Genomic DNA, 25,201 nt, shown 5'->3' on the forward strand with positions numbered 1-25,201 from the left:
CTTCCTACAGGAGACTTTCTTCTGATATTTTCCCCTAGGTAGAATTGACCATTCTGTCCTTTGTGTACCTACTCTATATTGTACATCTTTCCTTCTGAGCGTTCACGATCTCTTATTTCTCTCTTAACACGTGTTTCTTCCTGTGCTAAATTGCAGGTGTCCTGAAGGCAGGGCCCATATCGGATTCATTTCTGTATGCATAGCAGTGCTTATCACACAGAGGGTGCTCGCTGAATATGTGGAAAGAGACATGAAAGGAGGGAAGAAGGAAAGTTCGGAGATGGAGGGAAGGGATTATACTACCCTAATCAATATCCATTGCTTAGCTTTTCTTTTTCTTTCTTTTTTTTTTTTTAAGTTTATTTATTTATTTTGAGAGAGGATGTGAGCTGGGAGGGGGACAGAGAGAGCGAGAGCGAGAATCCCAAGCAGGCCATGCAGTTAGCACCGAGCCCAACGCGGGGCCTAAACTCACAAACCTTGAGATCATGACCTGAGCTGAAATCAAGAGTCGGATGTTTAACCGACTGAGCCACCTAGGCGCCCCGTCAATATCCATTGTCTAGTTTAAAAATGTTAACCTGAGAGCAAAACTTTCTGAGTTTCTATTTTTTTCCCCCAATTAACTAACCCCCAATTTATGTGCTCTCCTGTATACCTTCACTTCCCCAGGGTGCGGGTGCACCAGAGAGCTGTGGTGTATCTGCCTGGGGGCGAGTGTCTGGATGAACTCATCTACCTGATTTTGAGTGAGAACTCCAGATTTTCATCACTTCTATGTGATCTTAGACAGTTTGTGTAATCCCTTGTGTCTCCTTGTTCTTACTTGTAATATGGGAAGAATAACACTTATTTTACCTCAAGAGGCTTCTTGGAGGACCAGATGCAATGTTTCTGAAAGCACTTTGAGAAGTGTGAAGTGTTATCTAAACGAATGGAAGGAAGTATTTCTGTAATGGCTGTTAGTGACCTGGCACCAATGGGAATTTTCTCAGCCGGCGGAACCTTTTGACCAGGGTGTGTCCTTATTGCTTGTAAAAGAGGAAAAATGATTTATATCACCAGATTAGATGGATGGCAGCATTTATGCTGCTGATCTAACCTTGGTGAACGTTGGTTGCCTTCAGATCAGGAAGGTGACCTTTATTTTTGCTTGAAGCAACTCCTAGCTGGGAATATCAGCCTAGGAAGAAAAGTCTGTTACTGTGAGCATTTTCATACAAGTGAAAATTAATTCCAGCTAGTTGTGCTTTTAAGTTTTATGTAAAACTCTCTTAAGTAGATGATAAAAAATTACATGAACATAATAAGTTTTTCCATTCAAAGCAGTGCTCATTTTCTGGCCCCCTACCCGTGCTAAGTTGATCATGATTATTTTAAAAATTGATGCTTTTGACATGGTTGAAACTACATTTATTTCCTCTTTGTCACAAGAATAATTTTCCAAGGGTAACCAGACTTCCGTCAATACTCCTTTGTACCAGGGCTCGTGTTGGAAATCTCTGCTGCTTTTATTACTGCTTAAATGGCAACTCTCAATCACTTTTGTACAAAATGATGTAAAGTCGTCCTGAGCAAACAGGGATGTTGAGAACTTCTTACATTCCAACCTGGGCAACTATAAGAATCAAAATTCAGGGAGAAAGAAACCATGGGCTCTGTAGAACAGAGAGCATTTTATGATAGGGAACAGCCTACAAACAATACAAGGCAAAACAAGTGAGTAAAGCAACCCACAGGGAGTACAGTGCCCCTTGGAAGTAGATTTCAACAACAGTTGAAATTCAGTTTTCTCTTTTTGAGCAGATTGGAACAAATGATACGTGTTTTGTACCCTGAAGGGGAGAATTAAAATGTTTTGGGTTTCATTTGTGCTCAGAAACCACCCCTGTTACACTGGAAATTATTTTTTCAAATTTTTATACTGAGCACAACAGAAGAATATGATTCCAAAGAAAAGCAACCAACAATCTGAAGCCTACAGCTGTGAGAGACTGAGAGATTGCGGTTGAGATGTGTTGTTTTAGAACAGAGAGAGGAGCTGAGGGAATCATCTTTGTTATCAGCCACATGCTAACTGCAAAGAATGACAGGGCACTAGGGACTTCCAATCCACAAGTCTACGTGTTGCCCCAGTAGACCCTGACGTTTCACTCATCATGAGGAAGAAATTGTCCTCAGTATTTTTTAAAATTGAGGTGTAATTGACATACAGTAGAATTCACTCTTTTGGGAGTTTTAATCAGCATGTAGGGTCATGTAACCACCATCACAATCAAGACTGAAGTGTTTCATTATCCCCCCCAATCCTCTTATGTCCCTTTAAAGTCAACCCCTGCTCCTGTCCCTAGCCCCTGGCAACCACTGGTATGTTTCAGGGCTGATAGTTCTGCCTTTTCCAGAATTTCATAAAAGTGAAATGATACATTATGCAGTCTTTTGACTGGAGCTTCTTTCACTTAGTATTAGACATTCTAGATTCACCTGTGTTGCTGATGTATGAGAATTCATTCCTTCATATTGCTGAGTACCGTTCTGTTGTGTGGCTGTACCACAGCCTGTTGATTCAGTCACCAGTTGAAGGTTGGGGAAATTATGAATAAAGCTAGTACAAACATTTATGGGTAGGTTTTTGTGTGACCATATGCTCTCATTGCACTTGTTTTCAATTCTAACTAGAAATGAGATTGCTAGTCACATGGCGAGAATATGGCCAACTTTCATAAGAACAACTTTGATAAGAAATTTCCAAACTGTTTTTACAAACTGGCTATACCATTCTGCATTTCCACCAAGAAGGAGTTCCAGTTGCTTCACATACTCACCAACACATGATATTGTCAGTGTTTTAAGTTTTGAATTTAGTGGGTGAATGATGGTATCTCACTGTGATTTTAATTTGCATTTCCCTGATAGCTAATGATGTTGAGCATTTTTCACATGTTTATTGGTCATCTGTATATCTTTTGTGAAGTAACCCTTTGATTCTTTTGGCCATTTTCATTTTTTTTTCTTTGTTTCTTTGTCTTTTACTAAGTTGTGGGAGTTCTTTTTGTATTCTGGATACACATTCTTTAATGGCCATGTCTGGCAAATATTTTTCCCATCCTCCTTAACAGTGTACAGTGTCTTAAAAGTTTTACATTTTGATGAAATCCAATTTATCCTTTTTTTTTCTTTTTGATAGACTGTGCTTTTGGGATCCTATTTATGAATCTTAGCCTAACCCAAGGTCACTAAAAAATTCTATTTTTTCTTCTATACACTTTATACTCTTAGCTCTTATATTAGGTCTATGATCCATTATGATTCCATTTTTATATATGGTGTGAGATAAGGGCCATGGTTCTATTTTACATATGTCTATACCATGGTCCTAGCACTATTTTTTAAAAAGATTATTCTGTGTTGAATTATCTTGGTACCTATGTTGAAAATCCATTGGGGGGGCACCTGGGTGGCTCAGTCGGTTAAACGTCCAACCTCAGCTCAGGTCATGATCTCACTGCCCGTGAGTTTGAGCTGCTGCTGACAGCTAGCAGCTCAGAGCCTGGAGCCTGCTTCAGATTCAGTCTCTGTCTCTCTGCCCCTCCCCCATCCTCAAATATAAATAAGCATTCAAAAGCATTAAAAAAAAAAAAAAAGAAAACCAGTTGTCCATATGTTTGTGAGTCTATTTCTGGATTTTCTGTTCTGTTTCATTGATCTGTATATTTATTTTTATGCCAATACCCACACTGTCTCTATTTCTATAGCTTCATAAAAAGTCTGAAAAAACTTTGCTGTTTTTAAAAAAACAATGTTTTGGGTGTTCTAGTACTTTGTACATTTTCCTAGTACATGTTCATATACATTTTAGAATTACCTTGCCAGTTTCTATGAAAAAGCCTGGTGGTGTTGTAATTGATGTAGTTTTGCATCTGTAGAACAATTGAGGAGAATTGACAGCTGGACACCACTGAGCCCTTTGATCAATGAGTATAGTTTATCTCTCCATTTATTTAGATCCTCCTTAACTTCAGGAAGTTTGTAGTTATCAGTGTACAGGTGTTGCATATATTTTGTTGAATTGTCCCTAAGTATTTTACATTTTATGCTATTAAAAAGAATATATTTTCAGTTTTCCATTTCCAGTTGTTTGTGGCTGGTATATAGAAATACAATTGACTTTTAAAAATATAATCTTTGTGGGGTGCCTGGCTAGCTCAGTCAGTGGAGCATGTGATTCTTGATCTCGAGGTTGTGAGTTCAAGCCCCGCACTGGGTATAAAGATTACTTAAAAATAAAATCTTTAAAAAAATTATTAAAAAAGTATATAGTCCTTGTATTCTGTGACCCTGCTGAACATATTTTTGTAGATTCTTTAGGATTTCTAGATAGATAATCATATATACCATGAACGAAGACAATTTTACTATTTCTTTTTCAATCAAGGTTTTTTAAAAATTTTTTACTATTGATTGATTGATTGATTGATTGTCTAATTGCATCGGCTAGGACTTGTAGTACAGCACTGAGGAGTAGTGGTAAGAGCCAATCTTTATCTTGTTCTGACCTCAGGGGAAAATCATCTTTTACTAGTAAGTATGGCATTGCTGTAGATTTTCATAGAAGTCCTTTAAAGCCTAAGGATGTTTCCTTCTATTTTTAGTTTGCTAAGCATGTTTATCATGAATATTAAATTTTGTCAAATTCTTTTTCTGAAAATATTGAGATGATTGTATTTCTTTATTTAATCTGTTAGTATGGTGAATTATACTGATATTCAAATGTTAACTCAATTTTGCATTTCTGGAATAAACAAACTCCTCTTAGTTATGATGTATTATCTTTTTCATGCATTGCTATATTTGATTTGGCAGTATTTTCTTAACAGTTTTTGTGTCTCTATTTGTGAGGGATATTGTTCTATAGATTTGTTTTCACAGTTTGTCTGGCTTGGGTGTCATAGAATGAATTGGGAAGTGTTCTCTCTTCTATTTTCCAGAAGATTTTGTGAATTGGTAAAATGTCTTTGTAAAATACTTGATAGAATTTACCAATAATGAAGCTATTTATTGAAAGATATTTTTTTTACTATAATTTCAGTTTCTTTAATATGGCTATTTAAATTATTAATTTCTTCTTGAACTTTTGGGTAGTTTATTTCTTTTAAGGAAATTGCTCATTTCATCTAGTTTGTTGCATCTATTGGCATAAAATTGTTTATAATATTTCCTTATTATCCTCTTAATGTTTATAAATTGATGGAGATGTCCTCTTTCCCTTTCCTGATATTGGTAATATGTATCTCCTGTTTTTTGTTCCTGATTCATTTGGATAGAGATTAATCAATTTTATTAATTTTTCCCCCAAAGAACTAACCTTTGGTTTGTTGGTTTTTCTCTATTGTGTGTTTGTTTTCTGTTTCATTCTGCTATTATCTTTATTATTTCCTTCTCTCTGTTTCCTTTGAGATTAATTTCTTCTCTTTTCCTATGTTTTTAATGTGGCAGCTTTGATAACTTGATTTCAGTCCTTTCTTATTTTCTAATATAACATAAAATGGTATAAATCTCCCTCTAAGTATAGCTTTAGCAGTATTTTACAAATTTGATGTGTTGTGTTTTAATTTTCATTCAGTTCAAAATATTTTCTGATTTTCTTTTGATTTCTTCTTTAAAGCATGGATTATTTAGAATTGTGTTGTTCAATTTCTAAATAGTTGGGGGGTTTTCCATCTTTCTATTATTGATTTCTTATTTGGTTCCACCATGGTTTGAGAACATGCATTGGATGAGTTTGAGAATTTTAAATTCACTGAGACTTGTTTTATGGCTCAGAACCTGATCTCCTTTTGTAAAGGTTTCTGTATACTAAAAAGAATGTGTGTTCTGTGGTTATTGGGTGGAGTGTCCTATAAATTGTCAGTTTGGTGAATTTGGTTACTAGTGTTCAAGTCTTATATATTTTTACTGTATTTCTCTTTCTTCGTTCTGTCAACTACAAGACGGGTCTTGAAATCTCAAACTCTAATTGTGGATAACCTATTATCCTTTCAGTTCCATTGGTTTTTATTTCAGATACTTTGAAGCTCTTGCAATTAGGTGCATACACATTTAGGGTTTTTATATCCTCTTGATGAACTGATTTCCATAAGATTATAAAATGTCTCTTTATCTCAGGGAATGCTCTTTTTTCTGAAATCTGCTTTGTGTGTTATTTACTCTCTAGCTTTCTTTTGACTAGCGCTAGCGTGATAGATACATCATTTTCCATCCTTTTACCTTTAACCTTTTTGTGTTTTTATATTTGAAGTAGGTTTTTGGCAGACATCATAGTTGATTCTTATCTTTCATCCATATTAACAATTTTTAACACCTTATTGGACTGTTCAGCCCATTCTGTGTTCAAACTCATTTCTGAGTTTAAATCTCCCACCTTGCTTCTTCTTGGCCTATCTTCTCTGTTCTTTTTTCTCCTCTTTTACTGCCTTAATTTTGTACTAAGTATTTAGGATTCCATATTATGTTTATTATTGGCTTATTAGTTATGCCTCTTTTTCACTTTTACTTTAGTGGTTGCTCTAGAATTTTAAAATCTATGTTCTTAACTTATGATGGTGTGCCTTCAAATAATACGCCACTTCACGCTTAACATAAGAACCTTTGAACAGTTATTTCTGTTTCCCACTCAGTCTTGGTGCTATTGTTGCCGTATACTTTATTTCTACATACTTTATAAACTCCATTTAAAATAGTTGTCTTTTAAAGAGATTAAGAAAGAGAAAGTCTTTAATTTTTACCTACATATGTACAGGTTTTAGTTTTTTTCATGTCTTTGAGTAGATCCAGATTTCCATCTGGTATCATTTTTTTTTTTTTTTTTTTTTTGCTGCTTCAGGTTTTCCTTTAACATTTCTTCCAGCACTTGTTGGCTGATTATTAACTCAGCATTTATGTGTCTGAAAAAAATCTTTCACCCTCATTTTTGAAAGATAATGTGTCTGGAATAAGAATTCTATATTGCCTTTTCTTTTTCTTTTAGCAGTTTAAAGATGTTGTGCTATTGTCTTGTGGCTTGCTTTGTTTCTGACGAGTAAATCTGCTATCCTCTTGTCTTTGTTCCTCTGTGTATAATGCATCCCTTTCCTTTTGGCTGCTTTGATGATTTTCTCTTAATATTGGTTTTAGCAGCTTGATCATGATGTTCTTTGGTGTGATTTTCTTCACATTTCTTAAACTTGATATTTTTGAGCTTCTTGAATTTAGAGTTGAAGTTCTTATTGAATTTCAAACATTTTTGGCCATATTTCTTCATATTTTTTTCACTTTTTTTTCATATTTTTCCCCCTTCCTCTTTCCTTAAAGCCTTCTTCTAATTAAATTGGCTCTCTTCTAATATTCCTGTTTCTTAACTCTTTCTGTAATGTGTCTCTTACTTTTCTATTGCATCTACCATAGTTCAGGGCCTCATTGTTTCTCTCTTTGTCTACTGTAAAAACCTGTCTCTAGTTTTGCCCCTCTCAAATCTTCCTTCCATTTCCCACATGGCTATTACAGTGGATTTGCTAAAAATGGCTATGCTTGAAATTCCTCAGTAATTGCCTGTTGCCTATAGAATGAACTTAGACTGCGTGGTATGGTACATAGGACCCTTCATCTATACCTGCTGTCCAGGCCTTCTTGCCTCCTGCACCACCCCCACCCTAACCCATGACACTCTGAACTCTTTACTCCAGTACCATGGAAGTACCTCTAGTTCTTGAAATGCGTCATGCATTTTCCTTCTTCTGAACACACACTCATGCCTTCGTCATGTCTGGAAAAACCTTCCTACTCCCTCTACCCCCTGCCTGAAAACTTCTATTCACTGAGCCGAAATATCTCCTTTGTGAAAATTAACCTTGTTATCCTGTCCCAATTCCACTGGACCTTGAACATATTTTGTTACAGCACTTAACCTAGTGTTTTGCAATCATCCTTTCTTGGTCATCTTCCTAGGGTGACTTCTGTGTGGTCAGAGACTAGATTTTATTTATTTTTAAATACTTAGAAATGGCACATAGTGGGCACTTAATAGAATGAGTAAATTAGTGACTGGCTTATAGTAGGCCTTGAACTCATTCTTCTTAAAATGAATTGAACTCAGATCTATTCATAATACATGTATAAAGTGTACTAATAAAATAGCTACCATGTTTTGAGAACCTACTATGTTCCAGGTACAATGTTAGGCACTGTCCATACCTTAGCTTTAATGCTTAAAACAACAATGCAATGTATATTATCCTCATGAGTGGCCTAGTAAAGGGAAATTTAGGTTTAGGGAGATTGTGAATAAGGCTGTGCAGACATAGCAGAATTGGATTTCAAACTCTTACGTATATATTTTTCCCTCTGCACACACATATTAGGAGTTCTGTCTTATCACCACCTGTAGTTCTAGCTCATCACCAAAGCTTCCAAGAAGAAATGACAACATTACAGCAGAGATTATATAGAGAATGGTGTGGATTATAATGTGGACTCAGAAAACTAATGCTACAGATAGATGAAAAAGAGAAGTCTCTACGAGGCTGTTATGTGATGTCTGGAAAGATTCCTTTGGTAGGCTGTTTGACCTACAAACATCCAGCAAATATGTCTTGTTCCTTCTCTGATATGACTGTACAAGGAGCAGTCTTGAGGACACAAGTCATAGAAAGCATCCTGAGCCATGTGATTTGGAGTGTTTGCAAGGATCCTACAAGGTTCCTACAAGGATATGTGGATTGGGGGGTTGCTTCAGGCTGTGACTTGGGGAAAAATGGGGGGAAGTGAAGACTCTGGAGGTGCCAGCACCGGGTGTGCTAACAAAAAGCTGGAGGGGCCCATAACTGTTTGTCATCATGACAGCTTTGGCCAAGGCTGTGTGGATGGGTCATGCCCAGCCCATTTAGGTTGCAGGGCGATTGCCTGTTGGGACTTTATCTCCCCTGTTGCCCCTCAAAGCTATTAGTGGTATTCAGTACAACTGCATGGTACCCCTCCTCCAACTCCAATTTAAAAATGGTGAGAGTGGGGTGGGTGGAGGGACATATAGTATAGTGACCTCCAGAATCCCTTGGAGGATGGGGGGATTGTCCCTTATTCACATAAAGCATAATCATTTTCCTATGTATTCTGTGCTACTGAATCTGGAATAAAACTTACAGAGGAATGATTTTTTTTTTCCTTTTTAAATTTATATTCTAGAAAATATTTAAAATATGGCCTTGGTGTTTTAGTTCTAAAATTTTCTGGGGTGTGTGTGTGTGTGTGTGTGTGTGTGTGTGTGTGTGTGTGTGTATTGGGGGTGGGAAGGAATCTTGGTATTTGGCAAGAGGAGAGGAGCTCTGTTTACAGGAACTCTATTTCCTGGGTTGTTGCAGCTAATACATTGAGCAGAAGAATGCCCAAGGACAATGTGAGTCTAAATATGCACTTGGGGACAATTCTTGATCTGTCCCTCATCATAGATGAGTTGTATGTGGTATGCAAAGGAATTGGATGTGTCACCCCAATTTTTTGAATAGCCTACAGATCTACATTACTGTTTCTTTTTATCTGGGTAGATGAAAGAAAAGGTGAGCTCAGTCAAAAAATCTGCTGCTAAGGAGGGCACAGTTATGTGGAAGGAATGTGGAGGGCAAAATGGTACAAGTAAAGGGAAGATGCTTGGGAAGCCTTTGTCCAGATAGCATGGGACGTCCTGGATAGTTGGGATGTGAGAAAATGAGAACTTTTTTTTTAAATTAAGATTTCAGTATTTTTTTAAGAGCAGTTTTAGGTTCACAGAAAAATTGAGAGGAAGCTACAGAGATTTCCCAGATACCCTCTGCCCCCGATGTATGCATAACTTCCCCCACCCCCACCAATATCTACCACCAGAATGATACTTTGTTATAATTGGTGAATCTGCAATGGGTGACCAGTCACTATCACCCAGAGCCTACAGTTTACTTTATAGTTCACTCTTGGTGTTGTACATGCTGTAGATTTGGACAAGTGTATAATGTCATATATCCATCATTATGGTATAATACAGAGTATTGTTACTGCCCTAAAAATCCTCTGTGTTCTGCTTAATAATCTCTCTCCTCCCCTACCCCTGGCAACCATGATCTTTCTATACTGTGTCCATAGTTTTGCCTTTTCCAGAGTGTCATGTGGTTGGAATCATACAGTATGTAGTCTTTTCAGGTTAGCTTCTTTCACTTAGTAATATGCATTTAAGGTTCTCTCATGTCGTTTTATGGCTTGATTCATTTCTTTTTGGCACCAAATAGTATTCCATTATCTGGACATGCCTGTCTGTCTATCTATCTATCTGTCACCTACTGGAGGACATCTTGGTTTCTTCCAAATTTTGGCAACTATGAAAAAGAGGCTTTAAACAGAAATAAATTAAAAATTGAACTAAGTTAACATGAAAGAAAGATGCTGTTATCATCCACATGTAGGTTTTTGTGTGTACATAAATTTTTAGCTGCCTTGGGTAAATACTAAGCATGATTGCTGGATTGTATGATAAGAATATGTTTAGTTTTATAAAAAAAAAAAACCCTGTCTTCCAAACTGGCTGAAACACTTTGCATTCCCACCAGCAATGAATGAGAGTTTCTGTTGCCCTGTATCTTTGTCAGCATTTGGTGTGGTCAGTGTTTTGGATTTTGGCCATTCTAATAGGTGTGTAGTGATGTATCATTATTGTTTTAATTTGCATTCCCCTGATGGCATATGACATGCAACATATTTTTATATGTTTCTTTGTCATCTATATATCTTCTTTGGTGAGGTTTCTAGTAAGATCTTTGGCCAACTTTTTAAACTGAGTTGTTTGTTTTCTTATTGTTGAGTTCTAAGAGTTCTTTGCATATTTTGGACTATAGTTATTTTTAAAAATATTTTCTCTCAGTCTGTGCCTGTATTCCCATTCACTTGACATTTTCCTTTGTTTTCACAGAGCAGAGGTTTTAATTTCAGTGAAGTCTAGCTTATCAGTTATTTCATTCATGGGTTGTATCTTTGGTGTTACCTAAAAAGTAATTGTCATACCCAAGGTCATCTAGATTTTCTATGTTATCTTCTAAGAGTTTTATTGTTTTGCATTTTATATTTAGGTCTGTGATGCATTTAAGTTAATTTTTGGGAAGGGCATGAGGTCTCTGTCTAGATTCACTAATGTGCATGGATGTGGATGTCCAATTGTTCCATCGTTTGTTAAAGAGACTGTCTTTGCCCCCATTTGGTTGATTGTATTTCTTTTGCTCTTTTTCGAAGATCAGTTGACTGTTTTTGTGTGGATCCATTTCTGGGCTCTCTCTGTTCTGCTCTAGTAATATATTTGTCTATTCTTTTGTCAATACCAGACTGTCTTGATTATTATGGCTTTACAGTTAGTCTCAAAGTTGGATAGTGTAAGTCCTCCAACTTTATTCTCCTCCTCTAATATTGCACTGGCAACATGCATTGGCTATTCTGTTATTTTTTTCCTCTCCATAGAAGCTTTAGAATCATTTCACTGATGCCCACAAAATAATTTGCTGGGATTTTGATTGGGACAATTAAGTACTTTTAATGTAGTTGTACTTTCTTCCTTGGTCTTACATGGCATTGTAAGAAAAAATTTCTTTTGTTCACTTTTAAAAAATATTAGCATGATTTATTCTTGTCAACACAAATAGGTACCTAGATATTTGTGGTAGGTGGGGGATGGTGATGGTTTCTGGAGCCCATTGTATGACATCAAATAAGCAATTAGCTCACACATAAGAACAGCTGAACCATATTAATGTTGATCTTAAATTATTCTAGTTGGTAGAAAATATTTTTGTTGCCGCAAAGGAACTTCTTTTTTTGACCACAAAAATAAATTTTATGTCTACATTGGGTTGGTATCAGAGATCTCAGGTAATATAAACACAAACAGAATCATGGGTACATACAGTGGATTAATGGTGTTACAATTCTTAGAGTGTGGAATCACTTACTTGAAATTTGTTGAAAATTTAAGTCTCTCCTTTTAGGGACAGTACTGTATTTGGTGGGCCTAACAGAATTTCTCCTTGCCTTTCTTTTGTATTTTTAGTACTATCCTAAGAAATTGATTGAAGATATTCTGGGGAGATTTCTAAAATAACAGTGTCAAAGACAAAGGTTAATCTGTCACTTTAAGTAGGTATGATATTAAATAACCCAAGTAAACCAAGAAAGAAAATTTTATCAAGATTTTGCTTCACACATTGGGAATATCTTTCGTGTGTACCTTTGTTGAAATATCAAAAGATAGTTTGTGTACCTTGCAGTGGCATGTCGAACTGCCATTTTTAACTATGCTTCAGGTAAAAGGAAGCTAGCCATTTATCTTAGAGGTCACTATGGAGACAGATACATTCATTCAAGTCATAGGCAGAAGAAAAATACAGTATAACTTGAATCTTAAGATGCCTCCTGTTAATTAAGTTAAATTAAGCCTGTTGAAAGTGGGAATATGAATAAGGTCTTACTGGAATGAAGACACACGTTTTTTGAATTGCTACATACTTGCAGGGCTCTGTGCTGAACCTTCTAGTCGGGTCTTCCTTGAACTAACATGGATAGTCTGAGGGTGCTTTGTGGAAATCGTAAGGTGGAGGCAAGAATTCAGGACAGATCTGGAAGATTGATTTATAAATTTCTTTCCTTTTTTGGTTGATTGGTTAGTAATTGTAGATGGTTAATATTTGTCACATAGACTGGATATTTTGTCATTGACCAGGTTTATCAAGCAGAGTGGTTGGATATTTTCATATGACTATTTGGATTATTCTGGAATTCTCTGCTCTTGCTTTAAATTTATTAAATTTAAATCTCTGGCCAGGGTGTGCTATGCTTATAGCGAGATAGGAACATTTTTTTTAAGATGAAATTTATTGTCAAATTGGTTTCCATACAACACCCAGTGCTCATCCCAACACGTGCCCTCCTCAATGCCCATCACCCACTTTCCCTTCCCTCCCACCCCCCATCAACTTTCAGTTTATTCTCAGTTTTTAAGAGTCTCTTATGGTTTGCCTCCCTCCCTCTCTAACTTTTTTCCCCTCCCCCTCCCACACAGTCTTCTGTTAAGTTTCTCAGGATCCATAGAAGAGTGAAAACATATGGTATCTCTTTCTCTGTATGACTTATTTCACTTAACACTCTCCAGTTCCATCCATGTTGCTACAAATGGCCAGATTTCATTCTTTCTCATTGCCGAGTAATATTCCATCGTGTATATAAGCCATAATTTCTTTATCCATTCATCAATTGATGGACATTTAGGCTCTTCCCATAATTTGGCTATTGTTGAAAGTGCTGCTATAAACATTGGGGTACAAGTGCCCCTATGCATCAGCACTCCTGTATCTCTTGGGTAAATTCCTAGCAGTGCTATTGCTGGGTCATAGGATAGATCTATTTTTAATTTTTTGAGGAACCTCCACACTGTTTTCCAGAGCGGCTGCACCAGTTTGCATTCCCACCAACAGTGCAAGAGGGTTCCCGTTTCTCCACATCCTCTCCAGCATCTATAGTCTCCTGATTTGTTCATTTTGGCCACTCTGACTGGTGTGAGGTGATATCTGAGTGTGGTTTTGATTTGTATTTCCCTGATGAGGAGTAACATTGAGTATCTTTTCATGTGCCTGTTGGCCATCTGGATGTCTTCTTTAGAGAAGTGTCTATTCATGTCTTCTGCCCATTTCTTCACTGGATTATTTGTTTTTCGGGTGTGGAGTTTGGTGAGCTCTTTATAGATTTTGGATACTAGCCCTTTGTCTGATATATCATTTGCAAATATCTTTTCCCATTCTGTCGGTTGCCTTTTAGTTTTGTTGATTGTTTCCTTTGCAGTGCAGAAGCTTTTTATCTTCATGCAGCCCCAATAGTTCATTTTTGCTTTTAATTCCCTTGCCTTTGGAGATATGTCAACTAAGAAATTGTTGTGGCTGAGGTCAGAGAGGTTTTTTTCTTGCTTTCTCCTCTAGGGCTTTGATGGTTTCCTGTCTCACATTCAGGTCCTTTATCCATTTTGAGTTTATTTTTGTGAATGGTGTAAGAAAGTGGTCTAGTTTCACTCTTCTGCATGTTGCTGTCCAGTTCTCCCAGCACCATTTGTTAAAGGGACTTTTTTCCATTGGATATTCTTTCCTGCTTTGTCAAAGATTAGTTGGCTGTACTTTTGTGGGTCCAATTCTGGAGTCTCTATTCTATTCCATTGGTCTGTGTGTCTGTTTTTGTGCCCATACCATGCTGTCTTGATGATTACAGCTTTGTAGTAGAGGCTAAAGTCTGGGATTGTGATGCCACCCACTTTGGTCTTACTCTTCAATATTACTTTGGCTATTTGGGGTCTTTGGTGGTTCCATACAAATTTTAGGATTGCTAGTTCTAGCTTTGAGAAGAATGCTGGTGCAATTTTGATTGGGATTGCATTGAATGTGTAGATTGCTTTGGGTGGTATTGACATTTTAACAATATTTATTCTTCCAATCCATGAGCATGGCATGTTTTTCCATTTCTTTGTATCTTCGTCAATTTCCTTCATAAGCTTTCTATTATTTTCAGCATACAGATCTTTACACCTTTGGTTAGGTTCATTCCTAGGTATTTTATGCTTCTTGGTGCAATTGTGAATGGGATCAGTTTCTTTGTCTTTCTGTTGCTTCATTATTAGTGTATAAGAATGCAACTGATTTCTGTATATTTTGTATGCTGTGACTTTGCTGAATTTATGTTTCAGTTCTAGCAGACTTTTGGTAGTTTCCTGGGTTTTCCATGTATAATGTCATGTCATCTGCAAAAAGTGAAAGTTTGACTTCATCTTTGCCAATTTTGATGCCTTTGATTTCCTTTTGTTGTCTGATTGCTGATGCTAGCACCTTCAACACTTTGTTAAGCAACAGCGGTGAGAGTGGACATCCCTGTCGTGTTCCTGATCTCAGGGGGAAAGCTCTCAGTTTTTCCCCATCGAGGATGATATTAGCTGTGGGCTTTTCATAAATGGCTTTTATGATGTTTAAGTATGTTCCTTCTATCCCGACTTTCTCAAGGGTTTTTATTAAGAAAGGATTCTGAATTTTGTCAAATGCTTTTTCTGCATTGATTGACAGGATCATATTGTTCTTATTTTTTCTTTTATTAATGTGATGTATCACATTGATTTGTATCACCATGCATCCCAGGAATGAATCCCACTTGATCATGGTGAATAGTTCTTTTTATATGCTGTTGAATTCAATTTGCTAGTATTTTGTTGAGAATTTTTGCTTCCATATTCATCAGGGATATTGGCCTGTAGTTCTCTTTATTTGCTGGGTCTCTGTCTGGTTTGGGAATCAAAGTAATGCTGGCTTCATAGAATGAACCTGGAAGTTTTCCTTCCCTTTCTATTTTTTGGAACAACTTGAGAAGGATAGGTATTATCTGTAGGTATTATCTCTGTTTTCAATGTCTGGTAGAATTCCCCAGGGAAGCCATCTAGTCCTGGACTCTTATTTCCTGGGAGATTTTTGACAACTGATTCAATTTCTTTGCTGGTTATGGGTGTGTTCAAGTTTTCTACTTCTTCCTCTTTGAGTTTTGGAAGTGTGTGGGTTCTTAGGAATTTGTCCATTTCTTCCAGGTTGTCCAGTTTGTTGGCATATAATTTTTCATAATATCCCCTGATAATTGCTTGTATTTCTGAGGGATTGGTTGTAATAATTCCATTTTCATTCATGATTTTATCTATTTGGGTCATCTCCCTTTTCTTTTTGAGAAGCCTGGCTAGAGGTTTATCAATTCTATTTATTTTTTCAAAAAAGCAACTCTTGATTTCATTGATCTGCTCTACAGTTTTTTAGATTCTATATTGTTTATTTCTGCTCTGATCTTTATTATTTCTCTTCTTCTGCTGGGTGTAGGATGTCTTTGCCATTCTGCTTCTATTGTGCTGTTAGATTTTGTATTTGGGATTTTTCCTGTTTCTTGAGATAGGCCTGGGTTGCAATGTATTTTCCTCTCAGGACTGCCTTCACTGCATCCCAAAGCCTTTGGATGGGAACATTTTTAAATGTTGTACTCCCTTCAAGGACTTTAATCAACAATTCACTGGACTGACAAATATTTATCAAGCTCTTATTGTATTCAATAAGCTGTGCCACACATTAGCAGAATAGAAGATAACTGAGAACCTAGGACATGGTTTCTATACTCAAGACTGTGTCTTTAGCAGAGCAGATACTCAATCAGTAGTTGTTGAATAATAAATCAAGTAAATAATAAATAAATAAGGCTCTTGATTTGTAAAGAAACTAAGAAAGGAAAACCAGTAGGGCTTTGTTTTGTTCTCTTCTGTATCCCCATAGGCTGGAATAGCCAGGTGTATCGTAGGTCCTCAGTGCATATGTGAATGAATGACCAAATGACCATGTACTATCTGTGCAGCCAAAATTATTGGAATCTAGTGGAAGCACATCACTTCCATCTGGGTTAGTCAGGGAAGGCTTCTTGTAGTAGTGGGATTTTAATTAGAGAAAGGGAGGGCCATCTAGAAGTAGAGGATGATGTGGAGGCACCTGAGGAGATGTTGGAAGCTGACAGCGGGAGCACGGTGCTGGTGGGTGATCACCAACGGTCAACTTTAGAAAGCTTAGGAAGACTAGTTTAAATTTTTCTGTAGAGACAATGGACACTAAAAGGGACAGTTTATAAATATTAAGCTAAAGGTGTTATACCAAATGCATTGAGGAGAAGACAAATTGTGAAAAGCACATTCATGGGGCTTGGCTAGTAAAGGAGTTAATGAGGGAAATGCAGGAATCAGACAGTGTCCGTCTTGTTTTGAGCTTGGTTGACTTGGATAATAAAATAATAATAAAAGCATAATCACAAATGGGAAATCAGAAGGGAAAATTAACTTTTCGTGGGAAAACTTTTGTGTTTTCAATCTCTGAGTGTTTGAAGTAACAAGAGCACTTCGTAGCAGGCCGAGAGAAATCTCAGAAACACAGATGATGTGACCTGAGGCATCTTAGGGAGTGAGTAAAGACTAGGATCAAGTACAACTAGTGAGTATCAGTGATATGATGACTGATGTTACCTGAAAGCTGACCAGAGTAAGGAATAGCCCGGAGGAATGCACCTCTGGCCTGGGCGCCGAGCACAGTAGGGTAGCAGCTGCAGTCATTCCCAGTGTTTTGGGGGTACTTAAAAAGTGTCCCTTCATTTGCAGTGTGACTTTTTCCCTTTTAAGTTTGAAGAGCCATTATACAAATAGTTCCAGGTAGGTAACACATTTGGAGGTATCGGTTATATAAACACTGTCTTGTAAGATTAAGCTAAAATCCTGTAAGTATTACACAATATACTCATTTATTCTTACTGATAAAAATAGTCTTAAACTGCCCCAAATGTGGTGTTAATTTCTTTATCTTTATTTTAATAATAATATCCTGACGTATTTACGTTGAATTACTTCTATGTAGATATCACAGAGTTGAAGCTCAATTCTAAGCATATTTTGCACTTCAAAGGTTCTACCTAGAACTTTTGGTCATCTGGGGTGCCACATTGCCACTTTTTAAGGGAAAGCAATTGCTAAGGCCTTGCACTGGTAGAAAATCTAGATGGGTCTTTAAGCTATCTCTCATCTGCTTGGAGGGTGCTAGGAATGATGGTTATAAGCAGAGTTGGTCCTGGACGTGTGTTAAATAGAAGTGGGGCTCAGAAGGAGGTCTTTAGGCCAATTCTCTCCCTTAGCATATGTGCTTTTGTATTTCAATCCCCGTTACATATAAGCATAGAAAACAATATCCATCTTCCAGCTCAGACCCTCAGTATTTACCTGTCCCAGACCTAAGGATGCAAGTGTAACACTGGGCTTTTGCCTCCTGGAGGCCAGGGGTAATATTCCAAAAATGAGCTGATTTTAATGTAGTGAGCATTCTAGTTTTTATTTTTCCTCCCCAGCTTATTGAGATATAATTGACATACAACATTGTGTAAGTTTAGGGTATAGAATGTGATGATTTGATATACATATTTATTGCAAAGTATTTGCCACAGAGACTTTAGTTAACACATCCTTTACCTTTACCTAATTATATTTTGTTGTTGTTGTAGTGAGAGCATTAAAGCTCTACTCTCATAGCAAATATTCATGTATATGATACAGTATTGGTAATGTAGTTACTGTGCTTCCATTAGATCCTCAGAACTTACTCATCTTGTAACTAAAAGTCTTTGACCGGGATTCCTCATTTTTCTGCCCCTGCTTAAACCACCGTTTGATTCTCTGTTTTTTTGAGTCCAGTGTTTTTATTTTATTTTCTTTTTTTCTTTTTTTTTTTTTAATTTTTTTTCAACGTTTATTCATTTTTTTGGAACAGAGAGAGACAGAGCATGAACGGGGGAGGGTCAGAGAGAGAGGGAGACACAGAATCGGAAACAGGCTCCAGGCTCCGAGCCATCAGCCCAGAGCCCGACGCCGGGCTCGAACTCTCGGACCGCGAGATCGTGACCTGGCTGAAGTTAGACGCTTAACCGGCTGCGCCACCCAGGCGCCCCAAGTCCAGTGTTTTTAGATTCCACATGTAAATAAGATCACACGGTATTTCTTTCTCTGTCTGCCATCTTTCACTTAGCACAATGCCCTAAACTTCTACCATATTGTCACAAATGGCAGGATTGCCTTCTTTTTATGGCTGAATAATATTTCATCATATATAAATACCACATTTTCTTTATCCATTCATCATTGTACACAGGTTTTTTTTCATGTCTTGGCTATTGTGAAATACATTTCAGTGAACATAGCAGTACAGATATCTCTCTGAGATTGTGATTTCACCTTCTTCAGATATATACCTAGAAGTGGGTGGGATTGCTGGATCATATGGTAATTCCAATTTTAAGTTTTTGAGGAACCTCTATACTATTTTCCACAGTGGCTGCACCAATTTACTTTCCCATCAACAGTGCACAAGTGTTCCCTTTTCTCCACATCCTCGCCAGCATTTGTTATGTCTTGTTTTTTTTTTTAAACTTTTTTTTTTAATTTTTTTCAACGTTTTTTATTTATTTTTGGGACAGAGAGAGACAGAGCATGAATGGGGGAGGGGCAGAGAGAGAGGGAGACACAGAATCGGAAACAGGCTCCAGGCTCTGAGCCATCAGCCCAGAGCCTGACGCGGGGCTCGAACTCCCGGACCGCGAGATCGTGACCTGGCTGAAGTCGGACGCTTAACCGACTGCGCCACCCAGGCGCCCCTCTTGTTTTTTTGATAATAACCATTTTAACAGCTGTGGGGTGATATCTCACTGGGGTTTTGATTTGCATGTCCCTGATGATTAGTGATATTGAGCACCTTTTCAGGTACTTATTAGACATTTTTGTATGTCTTATTTGGAAAAAAATGTCTGTTCAGGTCCTCTTCCCATTTTTAAATTGGATTGTTTGTGTTTTTGCTATTGAGTTGTAGGAGTTCCTTATATATTTTGAATATTAACCCCTTATCAAATATATGACTTGCAAATATTTCCTCCCATTCTGTAGATTGTCCTTTCATTTTGTTGTTTGCTTCTTTTGCTGTGCAGAAGATTTTTTAATTTGATATAGTCTCGCTTGCTGATTTTTCCTTTCATTGTTTGTTCTTTGGTGTCATCTCCAGAAAAAATCATTGCCAAGACCAGTGTCAAGGAACTTTTTTTCCTTTGGTTTCTTCTCAAGAGTTTTTTGGTTTCAGGTCTTATGTTTATGTCCTTATTCCATTCCTTATTAATTTTTGTGAGTGTGTGTAAGATAGGGGTCCAATTTCATTCATTCTTTTGCATGTCGATGTCACTTTTCCCAGCACCATTTATTGAAGAGGCTGTCCTTTCTGCATTGTGTTTTCTTGGCTCCATTGTCAAACAGTTGACCATCTATGCATGAGTTTACTTATGGGCTCTAGATTCTGTTCAGTTGGTCTATGTGTCTGTTTTTATGCTAATACCATACTGTTTTGATTACTGCTGGATGTTCTGTATATGTCTCTTAGGTCCATTTGGTCCAAAGTATAGTTCAAATCCAATGCTTCCTTTCTGTTTTTCTATCTGGATGATCTATTCATTGTTGAAAGTGGAATACTGAAGTCCCCTACTATTATTATATTGCTGTCTGTCACTCCCTTGAGATCTGTTAGTATTTGTTTACCATATTTAGGTGCTGCATTGTCTTTGCCTCCACTCATCTGCCTTCTTGGGTCCACAGCTCGTGGAAGAAGATTAGGGAATAAATGGGCATGAGAGATGAGTCCCTTGCTCTTTTTCCCCAGTTAATGGAGACATGGAAGAGAGTGAGTGGGAAATGTGTAGCATAGGAATAGATGAGAACCAGCCCTTTTAAGGTGAAATGAAAGGTAGAATAATTAAACCTTGATCATCACTAGCAGGGAAATAAAATGGCTATAAAATATTAACATCTAGTAATTTACTATCATCATCCTAACTCTTGAAGAGTTTCTTATTTCTGAAATTGCAGTGATAGCACTGAGATTCCATAGAATATTAATTTTACAAGTTTATTTTAAACCAGTTCCTAGCAGGAATAACTGCCTTTGTCTTCATGGAATTGCTGAGAGTTTATTAACAACCAATCTATGGGCCAATCATTTAAACAACTAGTGATCCCAAGTAGTTAGTTGATTGGGAAATCTTGATCACCTGACATTTATCAGTGGCGAAGGAAAAGCAGACGCAGATCTGGTTGGTGAATTCACATGTCTGAGGCTCCAGGTGGTGGGCGCGTGGACTTTAACAGTAGCAAATAGCCATGGATGAGAGAAGGACAAAAATTCCATGTAGAAATAGGAAGCTTCCAGCATTGCTAGGTGGAATATTTTTGGAGTGGGGTTAAAGAACTGCTTTTCAACCTGACATCTTCAGGCATAGGCAGTCTCCTGTTTCTGCAAATACCTAATGAAAAGCCACACCAGTGTTCTTGGATTTACGGATCCAATTTGCCAGATTGAAGGACACTTGCTCTTTTTAACTAACTGAACTAGCCGGCCCCTGCATGCCAAGTTTCTATGGCAATATGACCTCAGTGATCTCTCTTCTCTATTGTGGAATGTAGGTGATAAGAATGGAGGTGAGCCTGATGATGCTGAACTGGTAAGGCTCAGTAAGAGGCTGGTGGAGAACGCGGTGCTCAAGGCTGTCCAGCAGTATCTGGAAGAAACACAGAACAAAAGCAAGCCAGGGGATGGGAGCTCTGTGAAAACTCAAGAGGCTGATAGGAATGGCACTGACAGTGACAACAACAGGAAATGAGACCCCAATGCAGGCAGGCCCCCCCGCTGCTCCGTGAGAAGCATCCGGCTCCCCTCTGCTGAGTCAACGGACTACTTTGCATTGTGCTGTTTAAATGTCTCTTGTCCAAGCTGTGGAGATCGCCTAATACTTTCGTGATCAATGTGTTTGCATTTCTGAAGCACAACAGAAGAGAATGGAGTGCCGTGGCTAGCAGAGGAAACTCACTTATGAAAGAATGGCCCAAGTTTCACCTACCCTCAGCCATGGCCAAGGGAGAGGGGACTTTGGGTTATGCCTCATGGACTCAAATTAAAGGCCTTAGAAGGGGCCTTGCCATAAATGGAATACTGCCATTTATATTGCTTAGCAGGGCATTTGACCACTTTACCTGAGGCCAAAACACACACACAGCTAACAAGTGCTAAGTTTAAAATAATCACTGTTGAAATCGTTTTCCATACTGTCAGTCCATAATGTCTCACACTTGTCCTGTGTCTGCTGTGGCTATGCAGTGATTTTTATTTACCGTAAATTCGTTTCATGCAAATTATATATTTTTGGCAAAATGCAACCTTTTCTATAACATGTGGGCAACATTTTAAAGGTTTCTTTTAGCCTTCTTTTGATAAGTCAGTGTGCCATATTTAATGTCTTTCACTGGCATTTGTATGTAAAATGTATTATATAATTTTTTTTTCCCCTAGGCAAGAAACCTATTGGATTCCGGGACTTAATTAATGAAGCTTTGCGTCGAGAAAGGATGGGTCTGAAGTCCAAAGTGAAACAGATAAAGGAACTTTTATTAAAACCTGAGACTCAGGCCAGGATTAGGAGGGAGCTTTTTGAAGGAAGATCTGTTAACAACAGTAATCAAGGAAACCAGGTTGATTTCGGCGCAACTTTGACGTAAGCGCTACGCTGTTATCACGGTACCATAGTTAATGAAACCTTTTCAGATGATTTCATAGGTCTTTGGTAAATACCAAAAAGTGTTTTCATAGTGTCCACACAACAGCAAACCAACATTTGGTAAGGAATGAATAATTTCCTGCCAAAGAAAACAGATTCTGCCCTGTTATGTTTTAAACTCAACTTGTGTTCTGGTATGTTTGTTTCTGTACTATCAAAAGTTACTTTATAGAAAGGACTTCTTAATTAGCTGTTGTGAGATGTTGCTTGGGTTCTCACAGATAAAATACACAGACTGTGAAAAATCATTTACATACGAAAAAAAATACAGTGTTTTAAGGATCACTTGCCTTCTGTTGATGTGATTTTTGTTGTCATTAAATCAGAAGTAGTATTGTCCACATATGTCTGTATCTAGTGTTACTTTTAATGGGGATTTGAATGTTTATTGAACATTAGTACTTGAATGAACATTTATAAGCGTAATTATTACGATTACTGGTTAAGAATGTTTTATAATATCCATATGTATTATTTTTCAATGATCAAAATGTAGTTTGCTTTTTCATTTCTTAATGAATAAATGTTTGGGATTTTTATTTTCTACTTTTCTGAAGATAAGCCCTAGGTCTTACTGTATCCCTTATAATCTGAATTTGTTTGCACTGGTTCATTTTTAAAGAAAATTCTTGAAAAATTTCCCCCCACGTGATAATCTTTGGTAACAGCTTTTTCTATGGTCATTGCAAAATGGCTGCTACTAAGAGATCATGTTGGAGAGGAAATTATTGGAGATCAAATATGTAATCATTTCAGATACAAAATCCAGCTTACTCATGGATTTTAGCTATTTTTTCACTGGGTAAATTCTACATTTATTTATAAATGAGTTTATGCATTTTCATGCCTCTTAATAAATGTATTGTTTTTCCCTTTTTGCCTCTCCCTTTTTTTTCCTGATTCTTGGAAGTTGTATCTGTGTTGGTAGAATGAAGTCATCAGCAGGAACTCTGATCGCTTTAGTGTTTTTTCACCTTCATTTATGTCCTTATCCTTCATGCTAAGATAGCACTGTTGCAGAGCATCTTCTGCTTTAGATTTTTAAATCACCTCAAATCAGTCAGCCTCACAGAGAATTAACAACAGAACGTGAAATGCAAAGAAAATCTAAATAGCATCTCACAAACTGCTAATTATGTGTCAGTGAAGTGACAGCAGGAGTGAAGATGAAAGGAGCAGAACCTTCCAGATGCAAAGACAGGGAGCTGCTTACCGTGAAATCCCTTGGTGGTGTAGAGGGCTTTCCCTAAATAAACCTTTAAGATAGGAAACAAAGATATTTTGGGACTTGCCTTGTTTTTCAAATGAAGAAACAGACTCGAGGAGGCTGTGAGTGCCTTTTCCAAGGCCATTGCTATTAGGGAACTGGCCCTGAACTACACCCAAGGGCTCCATCTCAACATTCCAGAGCTATTTTCACTGTTCCATTAATCTAGGTTAACAGTACTTTAGGAGAATTAGATCTTCTCAGCCTATTTCCATAAATATCTTCATTCTCAAGGAGCTGTTCCAATCTTTCCAAACAATCTGAAAGGCTCAAATAGTGTCTTCTTTGCAATCTGGGGTTACAGGTCTTACTTTAGTTAAGAATTGTTGCTTTCATTGGTTAGATACCTCTGTGCCAGGTGATTGAGGCACACTATTACATGTCTTCCCTTCAGTGACCCTCCTAGGAAGTTACTAGGACTGTTAGTCCTAGTAACTAGGACTGTTACTAGGACTGTTAGTTACAGCTTGGAAAACTAGGAAACTCGGGCGCCTAGGCGGCTCAGTCTGCAAAGTGTCCAACTTCGGCTTAGGTCACAATCTTGTGGTCCTTGGGTTTGAGCCCTGCTTCAGGTTTTGTGCTGACAGCTCAGAGCCTGGAGCCTCTGTGTCTCCCCCTCTCTCTCTGCCCCTCCCCCACTTGTGCTCTGACTCTCTCTGTCTCTCTCTCTCTCTCTCTCTCTCAAAAATAAGTGAACATCAAAAAAAAAAAGTCCTTTAAGGAAACTAGGAAACTGGAGCTGTAAATGGTTAAATGGCTATGAAGCTGAATGGCTATTTATAAAGCTAATAAAAGGTAGAGCTAAATTTAGACTAGGGTCTTCTACTTCAAAGCCATAGTCTTTCCACAATGCAACACTTCCTCTCTCTACCAAGTACAATACATTTCACAAGTTAAGGATGGGTCACTTTCTTTTGACTCAGCCAGCTCCGTTGTAACTCTGAAGTTATATGAATGTACACGAGAGCTGTCAGCTGATGTGATGGAACTGGAGGGGGGGAAAACCCCAGATAGTTAATTTAGAGATTAAAGATTCTAATCCTTATCAGTGAAATCTTCATTTAATCAGGTTTACAGAGATCATGGGAAATATACAATAAAATATATTTTCTTCATGATTCCATTCTAACAACCAAATAAGAATTGGCAAAAGTCTAAATTTGGGATCTGAAATACTCAAAAGACCCTTCCGCCACTGTTCAAACTCATAGAATAATCCCTCGCTGGGTCTCATCGCCAGAATATGTTGTCCTAAAATGGTAGTATATGTTATGTAGCCTTGGCTTCTGACAGGGAGGCTGCATGGGTGGTCAAAGAGTCTCAGTTTGATCCAGGAGGTGGATTGTGGCTTCTAGACCTTCCACCACTGAGAAGCGATCTCGAGCAAACCAGCTCACTTATCTGAGCCTCTGTTGCCAAATTAGAATCGGACACAGTTTGGCCAGGTGACTTCCAGGGATCCTAGACTCTGTGACTGCCCCACAGTGCTGCTCATGCTAGCTCCACTGTCTCGGCGGGCCACCCACGTGTGAGCCCTTTGTGACTCTGAGTGCATCCAGTGTCAGTAAGATGCTTAGTGTTACATTCTGTTCCCTTTGTGTTGGTTCTCAACTTGAGGTAGGGAAACTGCAAGGGCACACACTCGCATTTATAACAAAATTCCAATAT

At 37.7% G+C, this 25,201-nt stretch overlaps 1 protein-coding gene across 7 annotated transcripts in view; it reads left to right on the forward strand.

Moving 5' to 3' along the window:
• AKAP7 (A-kinase anchoring protein 7) overlaps positions 1-23,141 on the forward strand; it is a 156,761-nt gene extending 133,620 nt beyond the window's left edge. For 4 of the 7 annotated variants that reach the window (XM_023254371.2, XM_023254373.2, XM_023254374.2 and 1 more), the window contains one exon: positions 21,119-22,144. In XM_023254371.2, the coding sequence (XP_023110139.1) occupies positions 21,119-21,315 (197 nt within the window). In that variant the 3' untranslated portion in view covers positions 21,316-22,144. Of the gene's footprint in view, positions 1-21,118 lie in introns of all 7 variants that reach the window. The other 3 variants (XM_023254370.2, XM_023254372.2, XM_045058047.1) reach the window with 1 other exon arrangement.
• The last annotated feature ends 2,060 nt before the right edge of the window (positions 23,142-25,201 follow it).

The sequence above is a fragment of the Felis catus genome, chromosome B2 (assembly GCF_018350175.1).
Source record: "Felis catus isolate Fca126 chromosome B2, F.catus_Fca126_mat1.0, whole genome shotgun sequence".
Lineage (NCBI taxonomy): Eukaryota > Metazoa > Chordata > Mammalia > Carnivora > Felidae > Felis > Felis catus.